Source organism: Ranitomeya imitator, chromosome 1 (assembly GCF_032444005.1).
Source record: "Ranitomeya imitator isolate aRanImi1 chromosome 1, aRanImi1.pri, whole genome shotgun sequence".
In the NCBI taxonomy this organism is placed as follows: Eukaryota; Metazoa; Chordata; class Amphibia; order Anura; family Dendrobatidae; genus Ranitomeya; species Ranitomeya imitator.
Window position 1 is genome coordinate 228,476,152 of NC_091282.1, and position 22,556 is coordinate 228,498,707.

The window sequence follows — 22,556 nt, forward strand, 5'->3', positions numbered from 1 at the left end:
AGGAGCTGGGGCATAGAGAATAATTGGGCCGTGTGTAATGCGTGTTTTACGGATGTATTTTGTGCGCTCATACATCCGTAAAACTCGCTAGTGTGAGGCCGGCCTTAGACTGTGATCAAATGCAATATAATATGCAGCATATCTTATCTGTGGTGAAGTGGCCTGGGGACATGTTTGCATAAAAGGATGAGAAAATTCCAGGGGAATAGTGCGACTGTAGAGAAGTCCACATAACATTTTGAAGTAATTTGATTTTTAGGTATTTTCATTTTTTTTTTTGCCAAATTCATTATGGCTTTTGCGCCATTTTTAATTTTTTTTTATGTTTCCTTTGTTAGTGTGGTTTTGGTTATCCAGATATTCATGGCTAATTCATCATTTGATAAAGTAGAAAAAGCTGTCTATTTTTGTGGAGTTAAACACTAACATGCGGCAATGTAAAGATTGTTGAAAAGGTCATGCAGCTTTTTATTTAAAAAAAAAAAAAGGTGCAAATAAAGCAAAAGAGCAAAAAAGGAACTTTGCATTTGGTCCAAATTTTTCAAGCAGTATGCGCCATTTTGATAAATTTGGAGCAAGATCTCCCAATGTAAAAACACAAAAAACACAAAAATTTAGCTTGGTTTAAGTTGGTACGCATGCAGCACAGAAACACATGTTCACATTGGCCATAAGGCATACAAAACCTACAAGAAACAAGATGAGCACATGAGTAAATAGTTATTTACTTATTTACTATACTTACCGCAGAGTTTTTGCTCATTTTGTTTCATTTTGCTCATTTTGTTTCTTGTAGGTTTTGTATGCTTTGTGGCCAATGTGAGCCAATGTGAGCATGCTTTTCTGTGCTGTATGTATACCAACTTAAACCAAGCTCAATTTTTGTGTTTTTTCTTTGTATTTTTGCATTCTGTGTAGCCTCCCTCTCCTGTGCAGGAAATTACATTTAAAGGCTTCCCTAGACTAGTGTCCATAGGTTGGGACTCGGTCCTTTTGTCTGCCCTTATTCATACACTGAAGTCAACTCTGACAGATGGTAAGGTTTTTAATATGAGACAGTGCCGTCCCCATCAGAGTCACCTTGTCAACGGTGGGATGGCTTTTAAGCTATTTTTGATCAAAAACAGCATTACTAAAACCCTGTGATATTTAAATGCACTTTTGCTTTTTAATTATTTAGTTACAGCAGGGTTTTTACTCATTTTGTTTCTTGTAGGTTTTGAATGTAAAAACAAAGTCAGAATGCAACTGATGAATTGAAGCCTAAGAAAATGAAATATTTCATTTTCAAAGATTATAGAGTTTGGAACCTCCTGTATCATGTATGTGTGTCTGGATGTGTCCCAACACTTAGCAGTCCACTAAGCACTGCATCAAGCAAACAGAACAGGGAGAATAGGCAGTCGGTATTGCCAATGATCACTGTCCATCAGAGATAAATGCTAGCTGTATCGTGTATTAACTGTATTGCTGTTAGAGCCGCCTGGAATGCAATTTGATTCCCTGGAGGCTTTTCTATGACAAATGACATTGATAACAGAGCAGCAAAAATGACAAGCTGGAAAGAGTATACAGAATTTCTGCAAGAAAAAAATATCAGTAAAAAGAAGTGAAATGGGGCTTTCATTAGTGCACAAACATTGTTGTATTACTTCATAGCTTCCTTCACTTACACTATAAATCACACAAACTCATGGTATCGGTCACGTTACTGCGATCCCCACACATTATATCTAGCCACACTCACTAATACCCACAGAGAAAAGCTGCAGTCAGCATATATAAAACCGTATTCTACACCACCAGTGGCACACATACCATCAGTGCAAGCGCACAGGGGCCCAAGAGGTACGGGGGTCCCTGCATAATGATGAGCTATTGAACTACAAAGGGCCCAAATACTGTTTGTGCCCCGGGGCTCTTTACTGTCTATGTTCACCAGTGAGCACCAGGATGGCAAAGAACCATCCTACAGAAATAATTCGATCAGCTCCACCATCATTTTTCCTCTATCATTTCAATATCACACCAGAGGAACATTGCGGCTTAAAAGTCTAATCACCTTGGCATGTCAGGCTTGACATTTCAGTCTCCACAAGGAGAAATGTTACCCCTAAAGGTACCGTCACATTAAGCGACGCTGCAGCGATATAGACAACGATGCCGATCGCTGCAGCATCGCTGTTTAGTCGTTGTGTGGTCGCTGGAGAGCTGTCACACAGACAGCTCTCCAGCGACCAACGATGCCGAGGTCCCCGGGTAACCAGGGTAAACATCGGGTTACTAAGCGCAGAGCACAGCGGTGATGTCACCTCTGTGCTTTACGGCCGGCGCTCACAGTCAGTGCGGGAAGCTGAGGCCGGGGGACAGACAACGGAATGTAAGTATGTAGTGTTTGTTTTTTTTTACATTTACAATGGTAACCAGGGTAAACATCGGGTTACTAAGCGCAGAGCACAGCGGTGATGTCACCTCTGTGCTTTACGGCCGGCGCTCACAGTCAGTGCGGGAAGCTGAGGCCGGGGGACAGACACCGGAATGTAAGTATGTACTGTTTGTTTTTTTTTACATTTACAATGGTAACCAGGGTAAATATCGGGTTACTAAGCGCGGCCCTGCGCTTAGTAACCTGATGTTTACCCTGGTTACCAGTGAAGACATCGCTGGATTGGCGTCACACACGCCGATTCAGCGATGTCAGCGGGTGATCAGCGACAAAATAAGGTGCTGGCCTTCTAGCTCCGACCAGCGATGTCACAGCAGGATCCTGATCGCTGCTGCGTGTCAAACACAACGATATCGCTATCCAGGACGCTGCAACGTCACGGATCGCTATCGTTATCGTTGTTAAGTTGTTCAGTGTGAGGGTACCTTTAGATCCCAGTCAGATACCAATGTATGTGAACACCCTAGTTTTATACCATGTTTTGACTTTACATAGGGTGTGGGCGGCTGGGAAATTGACATAGAAAAGTAGAACATTTTTGAACATGCACATTTGCACAAAAAATGGTGATTTTTCGTGGGCTGTTGACAACTTTCGAAAAATGGACTGACAGATTTGTTAGAATTTTAGGCCATAAAAAGTGGCCTAAATTACAGCAGTAATGTACTTCAGTCCAAGACTGGAGAACATTTTCTGATTCTGGTGCATGGTGGCCAAAAAATGGTGTATGCTGGCTAGTTAATTTGGAGCATCTTACTCAGGAAGACTCTGGATCAAGGGTACAAAAAATGGGATATTGATGAATTCCCTCTTAGGCTATGTGCTTGCATTATTATTCGCAGGTGATTATTAAGCACTAAAAACAAGAGCCTTGACAAGAAAAATGCTATGAAAAAGACGTGCGTTTTTTCAGGTTTACAGAGGCATTTTTTCTTGCATTTTTTCCTTAATTATTTGAATGGGTAAAAAACGAGGAAAGAATTGATTAAGGGGCGGGCACAGATCAGTATGAGAATCTGCCTCCAGAGGGAATGTTACCAGTGTGATGTGTGATGGCCATGGTCTGCTGTCCTGATCTTACTGCAGAGCTGTGTGTGATTATACCTGACATATCTGCAGGTTCCTCTCAGTTTTGATATCACAGGTAGACAGGGTTGCAATATTGATGCAATACAGTAGAGCTGTGAGAGCTGCAGCTGTTGATGTGTTTGTTATGACACAAAGTTCAGTTCTGCTGTTCTGTGTTGGTTACATGTATCACACTAGTAACACATCCTTTCATTGAAAATAACCTCTGGTGGAGGAGTCTCTAAAAGGTCCCTTCAGTCGATATATGAAAATATTATTACTATTAAAGACCTATGATAGTTGGGGTCCTGTTGGAGATTTTGCTTTGGAATTCACAAGCTTCAAGTTACGCCACTAGTAACTATATGATTAGTGAGTAGACTATATGGACCATCATTGGCCATGCACTATAACTGCTCCATAGGAAGCTATTTTCACAGTAATTTTTCAGTGGACTTTTTTTTTAAATGACAGTAAATCATCGGAAATTGATAAAGTTGTGAAGTGTTTGTAAAGAATCAATGAGTGCAGCTGTCATAATCTCTTTCAAATACAGCCTGTAAGAACTGTTCTAAAGCTAGTTAGCTAGTCCCACAAAACAATCTGCCCAACTCTAATCATAACTAGTGATGAGCGAGTATGCTCGTTACTCGGGATTTCCCGAGCACGCTCGGGGGTCCTCCGAGTATTTTTTAGTGCTCGGAGATTTAGTTGTCCTCACCTCAGCTGAATGATTTACATGCCAGCTTGATTACATGTGGGGATTCCCTAGCAACCAGGCAACCCCCACATGTACTTATGCTGTCTAGTAACTGTAAATCATTAATTTGCAGCAAAGAAAACTAAATCTCCGAGCACTAAAAAATACTCGGAGGACACCCAAGCATGCTTGGGAAATCTCGAATAACGAGTATATTCGCTCATCACTAATCATAACCTTTCAGTGGACTTTTACATAGTCGGACCATACCTCTGTAAGCCTGTGACTTCATACGGAAGTATACAGAGGCTGCCATATTATGGAAGTATTCTCATTAATAAACGGCGGAGGAGTCCCAGCCGCTCCCCAGCCACAGGGGGCTACGTCTGCAGCTGTACAGCCCCCTGCACACAGCTCTGCATATGGGTTTATCTAGAGAAGAGGAACAAGTTGTAAAGCCTCACCATTCTGATCAGTGGGGATTTAGACGACGTCTCCAATACGCTTTCTCCAGGCATTTCTTTCTCAGCATCAGTCTCTTCTGGTTTTGCATCCTAGAAATAAAGTTTACAATATCTTCTGTATAATTTACTGATAGCATCATCCAGTAACTAAAAAGTCCATAATTATTCAGAGAGAAATAATGCAGTAACAGACGGTAAGGTTAAGCAACAGTGAGAATTTCATTATTAGTAGTAATGATAATAATACAATCTCGAAAAAAAAAAAAAAACAGGAACGTGTTATTCAGTATTTTTTTGGAATTTTTTTTTCTAAACAGTTTACAAAATAAACAGTTCCTGTGAAAGATGACACCTTTTTTTTTTTTTAATTAGACACAATCTCTATAACCAGCAGCCTGTTATTCTGCTGCCACATAGGGACAAGGGAATATGATTTACTTTGCTTAAAAAGCTGGAGAAACACAAGAAAATTCATGCAGAGTTTGATGTAAAATGAAGGAAAATATATTTATCTTTATTTTCTGGTAAAATGCTACAAATGTGGTTTTACCTCGCTGCAACCCCAGCAAGCTATGTAATGCACTAGGTGGCAGTAGAACTCATGTTTCTAACTCGCCATTTTCTTTGCCGCTGTGAGCTGGCGTTCTAATTGCGAGATATGAATGCATGCGATGAATATGTACACAGTCTGCCCGCCTCTCCGAGCTCACATTAGCCTTATGACTGAGCATGGACGCCAGCAATAAATGCGCCATTAACCCAGTGAAAAATAGCTTTTAATCAAATTAATAGATCTTATCAGCCCCTAAAACTCTTTGCGTTATTTGTAAGCGCTCTTGGATTATTGGCGGCGTTTTCATTCCAAAACGCTGTGTATGATGAGAAGTACATTATGGATTTGTAGGAAAACAACTTTCATCATAACAGTTCAGAGAGATTAGAAAAAGTATTTAACTCTCCCTGGGATATCTGCGGCGGGAGATAAGAAATATCCAATGTTTCTCTCATTTCCATTCACAAGAGCGGGGTCAGCGAAGTCACCATTAACGCCTCTTACTAGAAGCACAAAAAGGGAGAAAGAAACACTTGGTATTAAGTGTTAAGAATACAACCCATATTTATTCATGAACAGTGGCTGGGGGGATCAAACGGGGGTCCGATATGTTTAGGAAACATACATAAGATTGATCAATTAGGTCTTAGGCTGCCGTCACACTAGCAGTATTTGGTCAGTATTTTACCTCAGTATTTGTAGCCAAAACCAGGAGCGGAACAATTAGAGGAAAAGTATAATGGAAACATATGCACCACTTCTGCATTTATCACCCACTCCTGGTTTTGGCTACAAATACTGAGGTAAAATACTGACCAAATACTCCTAGTGTGACGGCAGCCTTAAAGCAATCTTCTACCTTTGCGCTCTTGATGCCTCTGCTTTTAGTATTTTGGGGAAGAAGAAAACGAGACACCAATCTGACAGATGAAGGCAGCAGAACAGGACATTAGGTGTTGTGACCATGTACTAGAAATATAGCAACATTTCATGCTGAAACCTGTCAATGATGTGTGACATACAGTGAATATATATATATATATATACACATCATGGGTCAGGTGCAGGTGTATGGGGCGGACTCAGGATCTGAGCCTGCTCCATACACACCAGTGCCAGCTGTGTTAGGGAATGTTCCCACGGTCAGTAAACGCTGCGGGGCGGCTGCTGTGTACTTGTGCAGCATCCAACCCGCAGCGGCCCGATGTTACAGTATAGTGGATGGGATTTCAAGAAATCCCATTCCCACTATGTCTCCGCAGACGCCCGCAACTCATGCTCAGTCTTTCCAGACTGCACCATGTCAATTTCTCTTGCGAAAACGCAAGATCCCGCAAGAGAAATTTCACCAATAGAATGTATTGGACGCGGTGAATCCGCACAGTTCAGTGATCACATGTGGATTCACCTGCATTCAATAGACGACAGCACTTTGGATGTAGCTAAGATGCTCTGTGTACAAAGCGCTGCCACTTCCGGATCACGTGCACATACACTAATACAGCCAGCACCTGCCTCTAAAAGGAGTGACTGGAGCTGGATCTGATTGCTATTTATTCATGTAGATGCTGCTGTCAATTGCGGTATGGTGAGGGGGTCACCATGGCAGAGGAGTCAATTTAAAGCAGGGGTGTCAAACTGCATTCCCCGAGGGCCGCAAACCATGCATGTTTTCAAGATTTCCTTAGCATTGCACAAGGTGCTGCAATCATTATGTGTGTAGGTGATTAAATTATCACCTGTGCAGTACAAGGAAATCCTGAAAACATGACCTGTTTGCAGCCCTCGAGGAATGCAGTTTGACACCCCTGATTTAACCCCTTAGTGACAGAGCCAATTTGGTACTTAATGACCAGGCCAATTTTTGCAATTCTGACCACTGTCACTTTATGAGGTTATAACTCTGGAACGCTTCAACGGATCCCGCTGATTCTGAGATTGTTTTTTCGTGACATATTGTACTTCATGTTAGTGGTAACATTTCTTCGATATTACTTGCGATTATTTATGAAAAAAATGGAAATATGGCGAAAATTTTTAAAATTTTGCAATTTTCAAACTTTGTATTTTTATGCCCTTAAATCAGAGAGATATGTCATGAAAAATAGTTAATAAATAACATTTCGCACATGTCTACTTTACATCAGCACAATTTTGGAAACAAAATTTTTTTTTGTTAGGGAGTTATAAGGGTTAAAAGTTGACCAGCAATTTCTCATTTTTACAACACCATTTTTTTTTAGGGACCACATCACATTTGAAGTCATTTTGAGGGGTCTATATGATAGAAAATAATGAAGTGTGACACCATTCTAAAAACTACACCCCTCAAGGTTCTCAAAACCACATTCAAGAAGTTTATTAACCCTTTACGTGCTTCACAGGAACTGAAACAATGTGGAAGGAAAAAATGAACATTTAACTTTTTTTTGCAAACATCTTAATTCAGAACCATTTTTTTTATTTTCACAAGTGTAAAAACAGAAATGTAACCATAAATTTTGTTATGCAATTTCTCCTGAATACGCCAATACCCCATATGTGGGGGTAAACCACTGTTAGGGCGCACCGCAGAACTTAGAAGTGAAGGAGCGCCGTTTGACTTTTTCAATGCAGAATTGGCTGGAATTGAGATCGGACACCATGTCACATTTAGAGAGCCCCTGATGTGCCTAAACAGTGGAAACTCCCCACAAGTGACACCATTTTGGAAACTAGACCCCTTAAGGAACTTATCTAGATGTATGGTGAGCACTTTGAACCCCCAAGTGCTTCACAGAAGTTTATAACGTAGAGCCGTGAAAATAAAAAATCGCTTTTGTTTACACAAAAATGATCTTTTCGCCCACAAATTCTTATTTTCACAAGGGTAACAGGAGAAATTAGACCACAAAAGTTGTTGTGCAATTTCTCCTGAGTACGCTGATACCCAATATGTGGGGGTAAACAACTGTTAGGGCGCACCGCAGAGCTTGGAAGAGAAGGAGTGCCGTTTTACTTTTTCAATGTAGAATTGGCTGGAATTGAGATTGGACGCCATGTCGCGTTTGGAGAGCCCCTGATGTGCCTAAACAGTGGAAACCCCCCACAAGTGACACCATTTTGGAAACTAGACCCCTTAAGGAACTTATCTAGATGTGTGGCGAGCACTTTGAACCCCCATGTGCTTCACAGAAGTTTATAACGTAGAGCCGTGAAAAAAAAAAATTGCATTTTTTCTACAAAAATGATCTTTTTGCCCACAAATTTTTATTTTCACAAGGGTAACAGGAGAAATTAGACCACAAAAGTTGTTGTGCAATTTCTCCTGAGTACGTCGATACTCAATATGTGGGGGTAAACCACTGTTTGGGCGCACCGCAGAGCTTGGAAGAGAAAGAGTGCCGTTTTACTTTTTCAATGTAGAATTGGCTGGAATTGAGATCGGACGCCATGTCGCGTTTGGAGAGCCCCTGATGTGCCTAAACAGTAGAAATCCCCCACAAGTGACCCCATTTTGGAAACTAGACCCCCCATGGAACTTATCTAGATGTGTGGTGAGAACCTTGAATGCCCAAGTGCTTCACAGAAGTTTATAATGCAGAGCCGTGAAAATAAAAAAAATTTTTTTTTCCACAAAAAAGATTTTTTAGCCATCAAATTTTTATTTTCACAAGGGTAACAAGAGAAATTGGACCCCAAAAGTTGTTGTCCAATTTGTCCTGAGTATGCTGGTACCCCATATGTGGGGGTAAACCACTGTTTGAGCGCACGGCAGAGCTCGGAAGGAAGGAGCGCCGTTTTGGAATGCAGACTTTGATAGAATGGTCTGCGGGTATTATGTTGCGTTTGCAGAGCCCCTGATGTACCTAACCAGTAGAAACCCTCCACAAGTGACCCCATTTTGGAAACTAGACCCCCCAAGGAACTTATCTAGATGTGTGGTGAGAACTTTGAATGTCCAAGTGCTTCACAGAAGTTTAGAATGCAAAGTCGTGAAAATAAAAAATATTTTTTTTTCCACAAAAAAGATATTGTAGCCCCCAAGTTTTTATTTTCACAAGGGTAACAGGAGAAATTGGACTGCAATAGTTGTTGTCCAATTTATCCCGAGTACGCTGATGTGCCATATGTGGGGGTAAACCACTGTTTGGGCGCACGGCAGAGCTCGGAAGGGAAGGAGCGCCTTTTTGGAATGCAGACTTTGATAGAATGGTCTGTGGGCATTATGTTGCGATTGCAGAGCCCCTGATGTACCTAAACTGTAGTAACCCCCCACAAGTGACCCCATATTGGAAACTAGACCCCCCAAGGAACTTATCTAGATGTGTGGTGAGAACTTTGAATGCCCAAGTGCTTCACAGAAGTTTAGAATGCAGAGTCGTGAAAATAAAAAATATTTTTTTTTTCCACAAAAAAGATTTTGTAGCCCCCAAGTTTTTATTTTCACAAGGGTAACAAGAGAAATTGGACCCCAGAAGTTGTTGTCCAATTTATCCCGAGTACGCTGATGCCCCATATGTGGGGGTAACCCACTGTTTGGGCACACGGCAGAGCTCAGAAGGGAGGGAGCACCATTTGACTTTTTGAGCGCAAAATTGGCTGTCGTGTTTGGAGACCCCCTGATGTACCTAAACAGTGGAAACCCCCCAATTCTAGCTCCAACCCTAACCCCAACACACCCCTAACCCTAATCCCAACCTCATCCATAATCCTAATCCCTAACCCTAACCATAATCACAACCCTTACCCCAAAACAACCCTAATGTCAACCCTAACCATAACCCTAATCAAAACCCTAAATCCAACATACCCCTAATCCTAATCTCAACCCTAACCTCAAACCTAACCCTAATCCCAATACACCCCTAATCACAACCCTAACCCTAACCCTAATACCAACCCTAATCCAAACCCTAACCCTAATCCCAGCTCTAACCCTAACTTTAGCCCCAACCCTAGCCCTAACTTTAGCCCCAACCCTAACCCTAGCCCTAGGGCTACTTTCACACTTGCGTCGTTTGGCATTCCGTCGCAATCCGTCGTTTTGGACAAGAAATCGATCCTGCAAATGTGCCCGCAGGATGCGTTTTTTGCCCATAGACTTGTATTGCCGACGGATCGTGACGGATGGCCACACGTCGCGTCCGTCGTGCACTGGATCAGTTGTGTTTTGGCGGAGCGTCGGCACAAAAAAACGTTCAATGAAACGTTTTTTTGTACGTCGCATCCGCCATTTCTGACCGCGCATGCGTGGCCGTAACTCCGCCCCATCCTCCCCAGGACATAGATTGGGCAGCGGATGTGTTGAAAAACTACAGCTGCTGCCCACGTTGTGCACAATTTTCACAACGTGCGTCGGTATGTCGGGCCGACGCATTGCGACGGCCCCGTACCGACGTAAGTGTGAAAGAAGCCTAACCCTAAGTTTAGCCCCAACCCTAGCCCTAACCCTAGCCCTAACCCTAGCCCTACCCCTAACCCTAACCCTAGCCCTACCCCTAACCCTACCCCTAACCCTACCCCTAACCCTACCCCTACCCCCTACCCCTACCCCTAACCCTACCCCTAACCCTAACCCTACCCCTAACCCTACCCCTAACCCTAACCCTACCCCTAACCTTACCCCTAACCCTAACCCTAACCCTACCCCTAACCCTACCCCTAGCCCTAACCCTAACCCTACCCCTAACCCTACCCCTAGCCCTAACCCTAACCCTACCCCTAATTTTAGCCCCAACTGCTGTTCTCCTTCCGGCCGGCAGATGGAGACAGATGGCGGGCGCACTGGGCATGCGTCCGCCATGTTCTGCTGCCGGCGGCCAGGAGGAGCAGCAAGAGGATCCAGGGACCTAGGTGAGTATGCTAGGCCCCCGAATCCCCCTATTTCTCTGTCCTCTGATGTGCGATCACATCAGAGGACAGAGAATTACACTTTACTTTTTTTTTTTTTTTTGCGGTCGCCGGTAAACAGTTAATTACCGGCGATCGCAAAACAGGGGTCGGTAATACCGACCCCGATCATGCTCTTTGGGGTCTCGGCTACCCCCGGCAGCCGAGACCCCAAAGATTCTCCCGGTGCCGGCCGGCGGGCGCACTGCGCATGCGCCCGCCATTTTGAAGATGGCGGCGCCCACCGGGAGACACGAGGAGCATCGGGGGAGCTAGGTGAGTATTGGGGGGCCACCTGGGACCCCTTTTCTCTGTCCTCCGATGTGCGATCACATCGGAGGACAGAGAAATTAAAAAGAGATCGCTTTTTTTTTTTTTTTTTGCGATCGCCGGTAAACGGTTAATTACCGGCGATCGCAAATGCGGGGTGGGTTAAAAACCCCCCGAATCATGTTCTCTGGGGTCTCGGCTACCCTCGGCAGCCGAGACCCCGGAGAAAATCGGCCTCTGGGGGGCGCTATGGACTTTTTCCACAGCGCCGTTAATTAACGGCGCTGTGGTTTAAGTACCCTTAGCGGCCGCCGTTAAAAGGCGTATCGGCGGTCGCTAAGGGGTTAAAGCCTTCTTTTGATGCCATCTTTGTACTTCTATCAAGTCCTGTTTTTTTCTGGAATTTAGAAGAGATTGATAAAATAGATTAAAGACTGCAATGTAAGGGCAAAAATAAATGGTAAAAATACATTAAAATATATGTTTAACCCCTTAGCGACCACCGATACGCATTAAAATGGCTACCGCTAAGGGTAGTTATTACAGAATTGCCATTTTATAATGGACTAGCTGAAGAGCCCGGTGTTGCCTGGGCATAGTAAATATCTGTGGTTAGTTATAGCACCTCACTTCTCTTATTTTCCCATCACGCCTCTCATTTTCCCCCTCACATCTCTCATTTTCTCCCTTACACCTCTCATTTTCCCCCTCACTCCTCTTATTTTCCCCCTCACTCCTCTCATTCCCCCCTAACACTTGTCATTTCGACCTCACATCTGTCATTTACTGCACTTTATTCCCTCACTCTTCTCATTTTGCACTCACACCTTTTCATTTTCACCTCACACCCCTCATTTTCACCTCACACCTCTCATTTTCCCCTCAGTATATACATGTTTGTCATCTCCCTTTATATATAGTATACACCTGTATGTCATCTCCTGTATATATATATATATATACCTGTATGTCATCTCCCCTGTAAATAGTATATACCTGCTGTATGTCATCTCCTCCTGTATATAGTATATACCTGTATGTCATCTCTTCTGTATATACTATATACCTGTATGTCATTTCCTCCTATATATATATACCTGTATGTCATCTCCTGTATATAGTATATACCTGTATGTCATCTCCCCTGTATATGGTATATACCTGCTCTATGTCATATCCTCCTCTATATACCTATGTGTCATCTCCTCTTTTATATATTATACAGTTAGGTCCATATATATTTGGACAGAGACAACATTTTTCTAATTTTGGTTATGGACATTACCACAATGAATTTTAAACAAAACAATTCAGATACAGTTGAAGTTCAGACTTTCAGCTTTCATTTGAGGGCATCCACATTCAAATTGGATGAAGGGTTTAGGAGTTTCAGCTCCTTAACATGTGCCACCCTGTTTTTAAAGGGACCAAAAGTAATTGGACAGATTCAATAATTTTAAATAAAATATTAATTTCTAGTACTTGGCTGAAAACCCTTTGTTGGCAATAACTGCCTGAAGTCTTGAACTTATGGACATCACCAGACGCTGTGTTTCCTCATTTTTGATGCTCTGCCAGGCCTTTACTGCGGTGGTTTTCAGTTGCTGTTTGTTTATGGGCCTTTCTGTCTTAAGTTTAGTCTTTAACAAGTGAAATGCATGCTCAATTAGGTTGAGATCAGGTGACTGACTTGGCCATGCAAGAATATTCCACTTCTTTGCTTTACTAAACTCCTGGGTTGTTTTGGCTTTATGTTTTGGGTCATTGTCCATCTGTAGTATGAAACGACGAGCAATCAGTTTGGCTGCATTTGGCTGCATCTGAGCACACAGTATGTCTCTGAATACCTCAGAATTCACTCGGCTGCTTCTGTCCTGTGTCACATCATCAATAAAAACTAGTGACCCAGTGCCACTGGCAGCCATGCATGCCCAAGCCATCACACTGCCTCCGCCGTGTTTTACAGATGATGTGGTATGCTTTGGATCATGAGCTGTACCACGCCTTCGCCATACTTTTCTCTTTCCATCATTCTGGTAGAGGTTGATCTTGGTTTCATCTGTCCAAAGAATGTTATTCCAGAACTGTGCTGGCTTTTTTAGATGTTTTTTAGCAAAGTCCAGTCTAGTCTTTTTATTCTTGATGCTTATGAGTGGCTTGCACCGTGCAGTGAACCCTCTGTATTTACTTTCATGCAGTCTTTTCTTTATGGTAGATTTGGATATCGATACGCCTACCTCTTGGAGAATGTTGTTCACTTAGTTATCTGTTGTGAAGGGGTTTCTCTTCACCATGGAGATTATTCTGCGATCATCCATCACTGTTGTCTTCCGTGGGTGCCCAGGTCTTTTTGCATTGATGAGTTCACCAGTGCTTTCTTTTTTTCTCAGGATGTACCAAATTGTAGATTTTGCCACTCCTAATATTGTAGCAATTTCTTGGATGGATTTTTTCTGTTTTCGCAGTTTAAGGATGGCTTGTTTCACCTGCATGGAGAGCTCCTTAGACCGCATGTTTACTTCACAGCAAAACCATCCAAATGCAAGCACCACACCGCAAATCAACTCCAGGCCTTTTATCTGCTTAATTGAGAATAACATAACGAAGAGATTGCCCACACCTGTCCATGAAATAGCCTTGGAGTCAATTGTCCAATTACTTTTGGTCCCTTTAAAACAGGGTGGCACATGTTAAGAAGCTGAAACTCCTAAACCCTTCATCCAATTGTAATGTGGATACCCTCAAATGAAAGCTGAAAGTCTGATCTTCAACTGCATCTGAATTGTTTTGTTTAAAATTCATTGTGGTAATGTCTATAACCAAAATTAGAAAAATGTTGTCTCTGTCCAAATATATATGGACCTAACTGTATACCTGTATGTTATCTCCTCCTGTATATAGTATATACAGTTGTCATCCCCTCCTGTATATAGTATATACCTGTAAGTCATCTCCTCCTGTTTATAGTATATACCTGTGTGTCATCTGCTCCTGTATATAGTATATACCTGTGTGTCATCTCCTCCTGTATATAGTATGTACCTGTATGTCATCTCCTGTGTGCCCCCTGACGAAGGCACGTCGCCTAAACGCGCGTAGGGGCTGTGGCACCATCTCCTGAGCTTTGGTAAGACTCTATCTTTTACTTTGTTACTGTTGCTGCTAGTGCTGTGTTTTTTGTGTTGCTGTCTATTGTCTATTTAGTGTATGGTAACTTTGGCACGCCATTATGGCTTGATGTACTTGCTATTAGCAATATGTATTGTGAGTGCCATTGTAGTTTCTTCCTGGATTATTCATAAGTATAGCGACACACTATACTATGTGTGTTTCATCATGTCTTACTAGACCATCTGCTCAGTAATGGTGCCACTCATGTTTTGCTTGGCTCATTAACCAAACATTTTCTGTGGTTACTATTTTAGATTTTGTATGTTCTTTTTATCTTAATAAAGAATGTTACATTATTTGTTTAATATACGCTTTGCCTTTATATGATTCTATGTACGTAGCGTAGAACATGTGCTAACTACCAGCTTATATGGATGCTATACTTCATTCTAACTAGTTGCCTCTTCATCTATGCATATTTGAAAGCATCCTTCAAGTTAGGGGTTATTATTTGATTTTCTGTATATAGTATATACCTGTGTGTCATCTGCTCCTGTATATAGTATATATCTGTGACATCTCCTCCTGTATATAGTATATACGTGTGTCATCTCCCCAGTATATAGTATATACCTGTGTGTCATCTCCTCCTGTATATAGTATATATCTGTGTGTCATCTCCTCCTGTACATAGTATGTACCTGTATGTCATCTCCTCCTGTATATAGTATATACCTGTGTATCATCTCCCCTGCATATAGTATATATGTTTGTGTCATCTCCCCTGTATATAGTATATAACTGTGTGTCATCTCCTCCTGTATATAGTATATACCTGTGTGTCATCTCCCCTCTATATAGTATATATGTGTGTGTCATCTCCTCCTGTATATAGTATATACCTGTATGTAATCTCCTCCTGTATATAGTATATACCTGTGTGTCATCTCCCCTGTATATAGTATATATGTGTGTCACCTCCCCTGTATATAGTATATACCTGTGTGTCATCTCCTCCAGTATATAGTATATACCTGTGTGTCATCTCCCCTGTATATAGTATATACCTGTGTGTCATCTCCCCTGTATATAGTATATACCTGTGTGTCATCTCCCCTGTATATAGTATGTACCTGTATGTCATCTTCTCCTGTATATAGTATACACGTGTGTCATCTCCTCCTGTATATAGTATATACCTGTGTGTCATCTCCTCCTGTATATAGTATATACCTGTGTGTCATCTGTCCTGTATATAGTACATATCTGTGTCATCTCCACTGTATACAGTATATATCGGTGTGTCATCTCCTCCTGTATTAAACCTCGTTCACACGTTATTTGGTCAGTATTTATAAGCTAAATTGGCAGCCTAATAAATCCTCAGCCAACGGGAAGCCCTCTCCCCAGGCAGTATATATTAGCTCACACATACACATAATAGACAGGTCATGTGACTGACAGCTGCTGTATTCCCTATATGGTACATTTGTTGCTCTTGTAGTTTGTCTGCTTATTAATCAGATTTTTAGTTTTGAAGGATAATACCAGACTTGTGTGTGTTTTAGGGCGAGTTTCATGTGTCAAGTTGTGTGTGTTGAGTTGCATGTGGCGACATCCAAGTAGCGACTTTTGTGAGATGAGTTTTGTGTGGCGACATGCGTGTAGCAACTTTTTGTGTGTCGAGTTGCATGTGACAGGTTAGTGTAGCAAGTTGTGTGCAGCATGTTTTGCGCATGGCAAGTTTTGCGCGTGGCGAGTTTTATGTGTGGTGTGTTTTGAGTATGTGCAAGTTTTGTGTGAGGCAACTTTTGCATGTGTTGCAACTTTTGTGCATGTGGCAATTTTTCCACGTGTGCAAGTTTTGCGTGTGGCGAGTTTTCTATGAGGTAAGTTTTGCACGTGTGGCGAGTTTTGCGTGAGCCTAGTTTTGCATGTGGCGAGTTTTGAGCGGCGACTTTTGTGTTTCGACTTTTATGTGGCGAGGTTGGTGTATGTGTGGTGAAATGTGTACTGAGGGTGGTATATGTGTTCTAACGCATCGGGTATTCTAGAATATGCATGTCCCCGTAGTATATGGACAATGATGATTCCAGAATTCGCGGCAGACTGTGCCCGTCGCTGATTGGTCGAGGCAACCTTTATGACATCATCGTCGCCATGGCAACCATTATGACATCTACGTTGATACTGTGCCTGTCGCTGAATCAGAAACGTGGGATTTCTACGTCCTTTATGACATCATCGTCGCTGTGCCCGTCGCTGATTGGTCGAGGCCTTGCGGCCTCGACCAATCAGAGACGCGGCATTTCTACGTCGATACTGTGCCCGTCGCTGAATCAGAGACGCGAGATTTCCAGGACAGACAGACGGACAGAAAGACAGACAGACGGAAAAACCCTTAGACAATTATATATATAGATATACAGGAGGAGATAACTTAGAGGTACATACTATATACAGGAGGAGATGACAGACGTATATACTATATACAGGAGGAGATGACATACAGGTATATACTATATAAAAGAGGAGATGACACATAGGTATAGAGGAGGAGAGGACATACAGCAGGTGTATACTATATACAGGGGAGATGACATACAGGTATATACTATATACAGGAGATGACATACAGGTATATACTATATATAGGAGGAGATGACACACAGGTATATAGTATATACAGAAGAGATGGCACAGGTATATAATATATACAGGAGGAGATGACACATGGGTATATACAATATAGAGGAGATGACATACAGCAGATATATACTATTTACAGGGGAGATGGCATACAGGTATATACTATATACAAGAGAAGACATACAGGTGTATACTATATATAAGGGAGATGACAAACATGTATATACTGAGGTGAAAATGAGGGGTGTGAGGTGAAAATGAAAAGGTGTGAGTGCAAAATGAGAGGAGTGAGGGAAAATAGTGGAGTGATCGGAAAATGACAGATGTGAGGTCGAAATGACAAGTGTTAGGGGGGAATAAGAGGAGTGAGGGGGAAAATAAGAGGTGTAAGGGAGAAAATGAGAGGCATGATGGGAAAATAAACAACCAAAAAATAATGGACACCAGAGCTAAAAAATATAACAACTTTCATTGAGAACCAAATTTCTAAAATGTTACACGTAAATATTAAAAATACAAGTAAAAAAGATGCAATGAGAAAGAGAAGGGTGAACCTAGTTCCACGCACGGTTAACAGCTAATGATAATGGAGCAAATCAGCAGTACTAAGTCAGCAGACCGTGCATACATATATAAAAATAAATAAACCCCCAGGTATAGAAACTCCAAACTGAAGGCCCGAAAAAACAGACTGTTACACAAAATTGTGATGGTAAAGAGTGGGCAGCTATACCGAGGGGAGGGAGGAAAAAGCTCCAAGTCAAATAAATATATATAAGCATATAAGCAGGCAGCGAGGTGGTACAGGAGATGATTAAATCAAATACTAGAGTACAAGTGGTATGGAGTAAAGTCTCGCCCTATCCTGGCGTATCCAACAGATATACAAAGGAAATAGTACTAAGGGATCCCCTGTGTAAAAAGCAAAGAGGGACGAGACTTTACTCCATACCACTTGTACTCTAGTATTTGATTCATTTGATTTAATCATCTCCTGTACCACCTCGCTGCCTGCTTATATGCTTATATATATTTATTTGACTTGGAGCTTTTTCCTCCCTCCCCTCGGTATAGCTTGTGGCTGGCCATAGTCTGACCACTCTGTGGTTGGCTGCGCTACAGAGACACGATCATTTACTGTACTGGGTCACTGTGGCTGGCTCTTATGGGGCACATGGCTGGCTCTACTATGAAGGTATTGTAGCTACCTGTGTTATGAAGTCATTTAGGCTACTTTAACAAATCAGTTTTTCTCCGCCAGGCAGGATTTGGCGAATTTTTGAAAAAACGGATCCATTGAAAATTGTGAAAAACTGATGCAATGGATCCGTTTGTTTGCGGATCTGTTTTTTTTTTTTTAATTAACCATGTTTGTAGAGTTTGGACTTCCAGGGGAGAGAGAGACCAGAGCGGAAAATGTGATGAGAAACCGTATTCGGAGGCCAGATTCATCATTTCACATCTCAGTTTCATCCGTTTATCGCTGTAAGCGTCGCTGGGCGTTTTTTCGCAGGACGGAAAAAACGTTCCTCTGTACGTTTTCTCTGTCCGCCGGAAACAGCTTTTTTTTAACGGATCCGGCAAAAAACAGATGAAACGTGTGGCCATCAGGCGCAATCCGGCGTTAATACAACTCTATGAGAAAAAAACGGATCCGGTGGAAAAAGAAAACAGATCGTTTTTTCAAACCTTGCCGGATTATGCTTGACGGCAAAACCCTGATGTGTGAAAGTAGCCTTATTGACTCGTTTATTTCCATCTGAGAAGTAAGAACCCTGAAAATCTGCCTTGGCATGCACAGCACTGTATACCTGTAATCCATTTCAATTTAGTAAGTTTGGAGGGGGGTTGCAAACTATTATCCCCGGTAAAGTAGGTCATATTTCCTCTGCACTAAGAATCAAAAACTTTAGTACTAACTAAATAATAATAAAAAAAAGCCATTTAAACCGCCACGAGTCAAGAAAGGCAGGATTAGAAAACTTTTGCTGCTTTTTTGTGAAAAAAAAACTTCTAATATATTTCACTGTGTACTTGCTCCTATTGCTGTGAATGCCAAGCGTGAAAAGCAAGAAGAGTTAAGATGCTGCTTTCATCTCACAGCAATGGAAGACAGCTTGCGAGGTGGATGTACGGGGAGGGAGCCTGCCAGCTGCTCCGCTCTGAACTACAAATTACTATGTCAGCCACCAGGCTATTTACCAGCACAAATCCTGAACGACTTTCATGTTGCACATCAGTGTTGTGTACCAGGCCGGATGACTAACCCTTCTAGTCGCATCTGAACAAAGATGGGGACCGGTCCCAAAAAGATCCAAAATATTCTGTTACTATGTTGTAATGCTGATATACACATGATTCAAGAACTTCTCTCCAGATTTATTTCTCTGCTTGTTTGGTCTTAATTTGAGTAAATGATGATGTCTGAAAAACGCAGTGGAAATCAATGGTGCTATAGAAACCAGAAAAACAAATAAAAGTAGTTGATAAAACCCCAGATTAAATTATGTAATAAATGGCTTCCAGAAATGAGAAATAAATATGAAAATAGCCGAAAACTGGGTCACTAATGTAACCTATTGGAAGAAGGAATCCTAAAAGTGAGTATGGACCCTTTGATTCACCTTGACACATGACTCAGGTAAAAAATGCGGTTATACCAGATGCAGTAGAGCCAGTAATAGGGAGAAAAAAGCAAAACCCAACACTGGAGCCAGGACAGAGGTGTAAGGCTCGGGTCACATTGTGTTAGGGCAATCCGTTAAGCGCATTGCGCTAGCGGATTGCGCTAACGCAATGTTTCCTTTTGGTCCGCGTTCACCGTCCCCGCTAGCGCAGATCCCCGATCTGTGCTAGTGAGGACCAGACCTCGGACGTGCCTCGGACGCTGCAAGCAGCGTCCGAGGTCCGTCACAAAAGAACGGCACCTCGCTAGCGATGCGCTACAGGCAAAAATAACATTACATTGCTGTCAATGGGTGCGCTAACAGACCCGTTGCACGGCGTTAATTGCAACATTTTCGCCGTGCAACGCTGTCCGTTAGCGCTAACCCATTAACGCAATGGGAACCTAGCCTAACAGTCATACAAGCCTTCAATATCAGCTATCTGCTTATTTTGAATGTTTCACATTGTAGCTTCTACTTCCTTCCTTTAGGCACATTAGTATTATTTTCTCTGTTAACATAGAGCTGTACAGTTCAACACGAAAATCAATTGGAACTGTTGTCAGGAAAAAGTGCATAAAAACCATAGGGTACTAAGGCATACTATTTAGAAAACTCCAAGTATAAAATTACAAAAGATGACTAAATCTACTTCCCTAGATTTAACACACACATATACATATAATATATACAGAGAGGTACTTACAGTATATCCGACTTCTAAGGGACCTACAAATGACTAAAATGGTGCTCCAAGCCCCGAGTGCCACAATCCATTTTTGGATGCATGGCAGCTCTGGTTCCACTATTATTAAAATGTATTTTTTTCCTTTCTGGCCATGCGGGGGTTAATGTGTTTCCCTTGCTGACATCTTGCTGCAACTGCAGAGTTGCTAGGTCGTTATGTAGGTGGTGACCACTCCCACCATCCTTTAAATGGTCACCTGATGCATCAGCTGACTGATGGTGATAGAGCAATCTATGTTGACCAAGCTGGGAGTAAGGAGCTTTCTGGCTGAAGTGGCGAATCTGTTGGTTTTGTGGAGTTCGTGGTCTGGGTGTCTTTCTTCTGCTGTGCAGTGCTTTCAGCAGAGAAGGCTATTAAGCTAAGTCTGGTGTTTTGTCCTCATCTGTCTCGTGTTTGTCACTGTCCCCTGTGCTGTTCCATCTGCAGTGGTGAGGCTAGCGCCCTTGCTGGCCAGTGCATTAGCCAGGAAGGTGTGAGGTGATAGCGACGGACGAGGTTCCTAATGGCGGTGGGGGGAAGGACCCACTTATGGCGGTAGGGGAGTGCAGAGACAGGCTCAGGTAAGAGCAGGAGGTGTCCATCTATCATTCCCTAATTTTAGGGCCTTCCTCTCCCCATTTCCATCCAAATGTGTGTGTGTCATGCCATCCGCTGGCCGACCCCCTGGTGGATTCTTGACATTGTCACGGACCCATATTTTTTCCGGTGAACCTATGGCGCAAGCAGAGGTTTTGGCTCACCTGATCCAGACTCTCACAGATGAGTTAACACAGCTGCGGTCTGAGGTGATGCAGCAGCTCCAGCAGGTGTCTGGGTTCATAAGCTCGGCCCATGTTTTGGCTCAACCGGAACCCAAGATTTCTCTCCCTGACAGGTTCTCTGGAGGGAGAGCTAAATTTATTGTATGTAAAGAAGCTTGTAAGCTATATTTCAGGCTTTGCCCTCGTTCTTCAGGGAGTGAGGAACAGAATGTGGGGATTATAGTCTCCCTCCTCAAGGGTGACCCCCAATCCGGGGCCTTCTCCCTGTCAACTGATTGACCATATTTGCGTCAGTGGATGAGTTTTTTGCAGGGTTAGCAATCCTGATAGCATCTCCCTGGCGGAGTCTCGACTCTGTAAGATCAAGCAAGGGGGCCGGCCGGCTGAGGAGTACTGCTCAGAGTTTCAGAGATGGGCCATTGACATGCAGTGGAATGACCCCGCCTGTTAGGTAGGCTTCAGGATACTCTGGTGCAGTATGCTACTCCTGGGTAGTTGGAGGCCACCATGGCACTTGCTATCTGGGTGGATAGACGCTTCAGGGAGAGACATACACAAAATCTACCCCCTGTGGTTCGCACTTGCTATCTTGGTGGATAGACTCTTCAGGGAGAGACATACACCAAATCTACCCCCTGTGGTTCTTTTTTAGGGAAGAGAACACACTAGTGCAGACGGAAGAATCCATGCAGGTGGGAGGAGTCTCTTCTCAGACTAGGTTGCCTGCGGTTCGCCATGGGATGGGTGCATGTTTTTTCTGTGGTCTGACTGATCATTACATAAATGTCTGCTCAGCTCATGCCAAAGTATGCACACCATCTCAAAAGCCAAATCCCCCTGGTAATGTTGAGGGAGGCAACGAAGCAGGTGTATATTTCCTCCATCTTTTCGTCTCAGTGTACCATTCCTGCTGAAGTGGTGGTTGGCAGGGTTACTGAGACTATACCAGTGCTTTTGGATAGTGGAGCTGGAGTCACTTTGGTGAATTCTTGCTTTGTTCAGACCCATGGTCTGATGGGTAGGACACTGGCGAGACCCATTAGTGTTCAGGCAATTGATTCTGTCCCACTCAGCCAGGGGAGGGTGACTCAAGTCATAGATAATATTAACCTGCGTATCGGGACTCTTCATGAAGAGTCCCTGTCATGCTATGTTTTGGAGGGTATGCCAACTCCCATCGTCCTAGGCCTTCCCTGGCTTAAGAGACATAACCTAGTCCTCAATTGGCGGTCCAGGGAAGTAGTCAGTT

General features: G+C 42.8%; 1 protein-coding gene across 1 annotated transcript in view; it reads right to left on the reverse strand.

Annotated features, from left to right (window-relative positions):
- The window catches only part of CCDC60 (coiled-coil domain containing 60), a 330,055-nt gene that overhangs the window by 190,393 nt on the left and 117,106 nt on the right, over window positions 1–22,556 (reverse strand). The window contains exon 2 of the mRNA XM_069754456.1: window positions 4,679–4,768. Within this exon, the coding sequence (XP_069610557.1) occupies window positions 4,679–4,768 (90 nt within the window). The remainder of the gene's footprint in view (window positions 1–4,678; window positions 4,769–22,556) is intronic.